Genomic DNA, 5,508 nt, shown 5'->3' with positions numbered 1-5,508 from the left:
TGGGGCACAGGCCAAGGAGGAGCAGAAAGAGCGCTCCGGGGGCCGCGCCACTGAGACCTGACTGGGGCTCCAGCAGCACAGGGATCCTGCGTGCACCTGGCTGGGAACTCAGGCCGAGGGCACTGGGGTGACCGTCTGACTGGCCGGTGGGGATTCAGAGAGGATGAGAGGGGAGGAAGCAGGGTCCAGACACACTTCCGGGGGACGCTGAGAGCAAAGGCCAGGACCCCTGGCAGGAGCTGTGGGGGTTTGGGGTCTGGAGAGCTAGCTGAGAGGATTCAGAGTCTGTGTTGGGCCATCAGCGGGTGGGCAGGGCTGTCCATCAGCAGAGAGCCAGCCCTGGGATGGGGGTGGAGCGTTGGGGACATGACTGGCAGCACTGAAGACCTCTGATCTCTGACCTCACCACACTGCCCCTCTGCCTCCTGCACTTCCTCCCCTCCCAACGTCCTCCCAGCACAGCAAGCCCAGTGCCTTGAGGGATGGGCGGCTGGGGGCCCAGAGCACCAGACTGGAGCTGCTGTGTCTGCCTGAACCTCTCAGACTCTCGGGCAGGCGTGGATTGGCCCCCTGCTGTCCCCGTCCTCGTGTGCAGCACAGAGCTGGTTGCCAACGTCCCCTGCTTGTGGGCTCCAGGCTCCTCTCCTGACCTTGGACACTTGCCACGGCAGGGAGTGAGGGGCATCCAGAGAAACTGTCCCTGAGCAGAGGGGTTTGGGGCAGGGTAGGGGGAGAGTCCTCACCTTTGGCCTCACAGTCTTGGAAGGAGGCGGAGCCCTCATGCTTGGTGAGCAGGCCCCCTCCACAGGGGAAGCAGCCCGTGCGTCCAGGTTCAGGCTGGTAGGTGCCCATGGGGCAAGCCTGGCAGGGCCTGAAGCCGTCGGTGGAGAAGGACCCTGGAGAGCACTGGCCTGGAAGTCAGAGGTCACGGCTCAGGCTGGGGGAGGGGCGCTTCACTCAGGCCCTGCCCTCTGCTCAGCCCTCAGCTGCCCAGGAACGGCTGCAGGCAGCAGGCAACCAGGCCTGGGGAGGGGGAGGAATGCACGGTGTGGCCTTGGCCAGGCCTGGCGTCTCTCCTTCTATCTGCTGGGAGGGCTGCGGGACGAGAAGTGCCCCTGCTGTAGAGCTGGGAAGGGTGGACCCCACGGGTGGAAGTGGGAGGTCATTTATTTCAGGGGCCTCTGCCTGGGGGGCAGGCCAGGCTGTGTCTTCACGTGGGAGCAGGGGCAGCTCCCTTGGAAAAGACCCTGACGCTGGGAAAGATTGAAGGCGGGAGGAGAAGAGGATGACAGAACATGAGATGGTTGGATGGCAACACCGACTCAATGGACATGGATTTGAGTAAATTCCTGGAGTTGGCGATGGACAGGGAGGCCTGGTGTGCTGCAGTCCATGGGGTCACAAAGAGTCGGACACGACTGAGCGACTGAACTGAACTGCACTGAACTGACGCTCCCCGGTCTATCTGCCTGGCTGGGTCTGAGCAGAGGCAGGAGGGTCTGTGAGGTCCTTAGGGCACAGCTAGGACAAAGGGAGGGGACGACACATTCCAGCAAAGAGTCAGGATGTGGAGGGTGTCCTGGTGCTGAGCAAGACGTGTGCTTAGGGCCTTCTCAGCCCAGACCCTGGAATTTGCTGCTCCCCCAGGGGCCTCTCCCCGTGGCTCAGTTGGTAAAGAATCTGTCTGCAATGCAGGAGATCCTGAGTTGGGAAGATCCCTTAGAGAAGGAAATGGCAACCCACTTCAGTACTCTCGCCTGGAGAATCCCATGGACAGAGGAGCCTGCTGTCCATGGGGCCGCAAGAGTCAGACACTACTCAGCGACTAAACCACCACCACCACCAGGGGCCTCTCTGGGGCAGAGACCACCCTCCTGCAAGGGGCTGGGCCGAGGGCAGCAGGCCGGCCTGCAGGGACTCGGATCTGATCCCTTCTGTCCCGAGAAGGCTGGAGGTTACCGCCGCCCTAAGGGAGACCCTTCCTCCCCCATTCTCTTGGGTAATCCCCACATGGCCTGGGAAGGGAGGCTGATGGGGGGAAGGTGATGAGCCCATTCACAGATGAGTTAATGTGGGTAGTAAATGGAAAAGCTCTTTGCAAACCAAACTGGTTGGTAAGTTGAGAAAGGGCTCTCCCAACCACCTTCAGGGCAAACTGTGAAGTTCTCTGCGTGGGGCACGGTTCTTGCCCGGTATCTGGCCACACTCCACGAAGCATCTTGGCCCTGATGGGTGCTTCACGAGGGCTCACGTGTTTGGTGACCCATAAAGCACGAGAGCCTCCGCTACCAGCTGCCCTCTGAGCACGTGATCAGCTGTAAAGTCCTTTCGACCAGCTCAGGGCGGTTTGGAAACGTACCGAGTGCAGCTCAGCGCCTGCTCTGCATGCGGGCTGTAGGTCTTCCAGGCGCTCTGTAAGTGCAGCCGTGCTGATGTCCCCCGGGCTCGGCTTTGGGAACCTCAGTGCAGGCAGGAGGTACCTCGCCCCCCTGCCCCGCCCTCCTCCGAGGGTTGGCCCCTACTCACCTCCGCACTCGGATACGTTGCGGGCACCAGCCAGGCCGAGCCCGTCGCTGCTGGGGCATGGTGTGCAGCTGAGCTGGCCAACCCGGTCCTGGTAGGTCCCCAGCGGGCACGGCACACACTGGCCGGGCTCCCCGCTGAAGTAGGTGCCAGGCCCACAGGCCACTGCGGGGGCAAAGTGAAGAGACTGCTGGGGGCCGAGGTGCGGAGTGGGGGCCAGCCGGTCCGGCTGTCCATCTCCTGGCACCCTGAGCTCAGGCTCTGTCCTTCCACAGAGGGGGCCCAGACCCTTCCCAGAAGCGGTGGTTTAGGGGTAGGAGTCAGGCGGTGGTCTTCAGGGAGGACTCTGGTCTCATGCCTTCTCCTGGCTGCTGCTGCTTAGGGCCCTCCCAGACCCCTCCGCTCAGCCCTCTGGTAAGGGGCCTCCGCACGTTGCCCTCCAGCCCTGACTCCTCGCCCGTGGACCACCTGCCTCCGGGATGCGCCGCAGTCACTTCATCCAGACGAAGCCCCCCTGCCCGCCCCTCTCCATCCCTGTGTGGGAGCTGCTACCCGAGGCCATGGGGGGCAGAGCAGAGGGGCTGGGGGAGTGACGGGGCGCCGGGGGGCTGAGGGTCCAGAGATGCTGGACTGAGGAGAGCCCGGGGAAGCTAGCGGCACTGATCACGTAAGCACACTGACGAGGAGACAAGGAAACAGGTCGGGAAGATAAGGAGGAAGGGAGGTGGACGTCTCCCTGAACAAGATGTTCAGAAACATGGACATAAAAAAACAAGGTTAGAAAGAAACCCAAGGTATTGAATCGGAGGTGCTAGTATGAACTCATGGTTTTATAAAACACACATGCACCCGCGCACACACACACACACACACACGAAAGCATTATGGAGCAAGTGCTGTTAGCCGTCCACAACGGGGGCCTCTGGACGAAGCAAACGTGGACGTTCTTTGTTCTGTCTGGCAACGTCTCTGCAAGTTTGAAATGGTTTCAGAGTAACTTATTAAAAACGCATGAAGGATAGCACCGCCAGTCCCCCGCCCTCCCGCTGGGTCGCGGGGCGGCACTCTGCCTCCTGCCCTGTCCGCCCCCCGCCGCCGGGATTCTGCCTTCTCCCCCGCTCCTGCATCTCTGGCCTAGTCTACGCCGTCTGCTCTGGGAATGTGGCTCCACGCTAATCAGCACCTCCATGAGGGTGACTCACGAGCTTCTCCAGCTAGCCGGGACACCTGGAACCCCACCTCCTCCGACCCCTCTCCCCCAAGGTCCCCCAGATCAGAAAACCACGGCCCCTCTGCCCAGGTGGCCCACATCCCTGGAGCCGTCCTGGAAGCCTTCTTCTCCCCCGCCTCCCCCTCCAAAGCGTGCTCTCTGGTTCTCTCTCCCGCGTCTGCCTCTCCTGCTGCCCCTGCTTCCAGGCCCCGTCATCTTTCTCCAGGTCTCCCCTCCTCCTCCAACCGCCCCCCATCTCAGCCTTCCTGCAGCTGAAGGCGGGTGAGGCTGCGCCCACTCGGTGCGGTCCAGGGCATCATCCCACAGCGCCCAGGGCCGCCCCAGGCCGGCCAGGCCCTCTTCTGTCCTGAGGGTGTGTTTGCCTGCTGGCTGCCTGCCTTCTTTCCCACGTAACCGTGGACCCCGCTAGAACAAGGACTCTTGCTGGGTTCACCTCCTAGCCCCCTGCGGCTGGCTCTAAAACCGTCCCCAACTTGATGCGCCAGTTCTGGGGCACCTGTCACTAGAGGCACTGGTCACCAGCCTCTTTCACGAGACCTGGCCACCCTGTCCCAGGCCCTGCTGTGGCCAGGTGCCCCCCTCCTCCTTGCAGCATGGCCACCCCCCTGGGAAACCCTCAGTCTCGTGGGCATCTTTGCCCGGCTCCTCCTCTGCCCTTGGCTCCCACGCGCCTCCTCCAGGAAGCCTCCTCTAGCCACTCACACCGGTTCTACATCCTCCATGCCCCTCGGCGGGGGCCTTGCTAACCTTGCTCTTCCTACCTGCCCTCCTAGCACCGGGGGTGCGGGGTGCTATCTAATACCAGCCATCGTGTCTAAGTGCTTCTCCTCGGGGGGGGCCTCCTTGTCCCCCGTCCCCTCCCGACGTGTCTGTCTCCCCCGTGGGCTGTGACCTGGGCTGGATGGACAGAGGCAGACCGCAGGTGGTGCTGCGGGCAGGGACTCACCGCATTTGCCGTCCTGCGGTGCGTGGCCGGGGCCGCACGTCCCCGGGCCCTCTGGCGCCTTGGCCGGCCGCTGGGCCAGCTCGTACTCGGTGCCCGCGACCTGCACGGAGAAGTGCTGCCGGCTCAGGGACTTCCGCAGGGTCTTGATGGCGGCCTGCAGGCTCTGCTCTGCTCGCCTCCGCACGCAGTCGGCCTCGCAGGTGTCTGCAGGGGCGGGCGAGACCCAGGCTCGCCACCTCCCCAGGGAGAGGCCTCCACCGCCATGTGCCCCCCTCTGCCAGACGCTGGGGCAGCCGGGCCTCTGCTCGGGGCGCTTTCCTGCAGCAGCAGCAGCAGCAGCAGTGCTGGAGAGGGGCGCGGTGGGGCTGGAATGTCTGACAGGCTGGGGACCCAGGCTCTGAGAGGTGTGAGTGGTTCGAGGCCCTGAAGCAGATCTGAGAAGCGGGCAGGCTTCTGCCACAGTGATGCGTCTCCCCTCCCCGGGCCCAGCGCCCTCATGGGAGCCCCTCCAGCTGCGCCAACACCCGTGAGGCTGGCTCTGTCTCCAGCACAGCGTTACAGCCCTCCGACCTTGAACCCGGGCCCCTCGTGGCCTGGAGCCCCATGCCTTGCTAGCCTTGATGCCCCGCACTCAGACTCACCGTGAACTCCACCTTCTGGCTGCCCTTCCCCGCGCCCTGTCTCCTGAATGCACCCTGCTCTCTCTGCTCTGGGCCTCTTCTCCCTCTGCCTGAACACCACCCCTGCCACCCGCTTCCACTTGGTGAACTGTGATTTCAGGTCCCGGTCCGGACGGCACTGCGTCTGG

General features: G+C 63.6%; 1 protein-coding gene across 1 annotated transcript in view; it reads right to left on the bottom strand.

Annotated features, from left to right (window-relative positions):
• The window catches only part of SCUBE1 (signal peptide, CUB domain, EGF-like 1), a 131,624-nt gene that overhangs the window by 11,355 nt on the left and 114,761 nt on the right, over positions 1-5,508 (bottom strand). The window contains exons 16-18 of the mRNA XM_010843690.1: positions 4,701-4,904; positions 2,527-2,688; positions 744-911 (exon numbers count right to left, since the gene is read on the bottom strand). Of these exons, the coding sequence (XP_010841992.1) occupies positions 744-911; positions 2,527-2,688; positions 4,701-4,904 (534 nt within the window). The remainder of the gene's footprint in view (positions 1-743; positions 912-2,526; positions 2,689-4,700; positions 4,905-5,508) is intronic.

Source organism: Bison bison, unplaced genomic scaffold (assembly GCF_000754665.1).
Source record: "Bison bison bison isolate TAMUID 2011002044 unplaced genomic scaffold, Bison_UMD1.0 scf7180017864184, whole genome shotgun sequence".
Classification (NCBI taxonomy): domain Eukaryota; kingdom Metazoa; phylum Chordata; class Mammalia; order Artiodactyla; family Bovidae; genus Bison; species Bison bison.
This window is presented reverse-complemented; position numbering and strand designations above follow the sequence as displayed.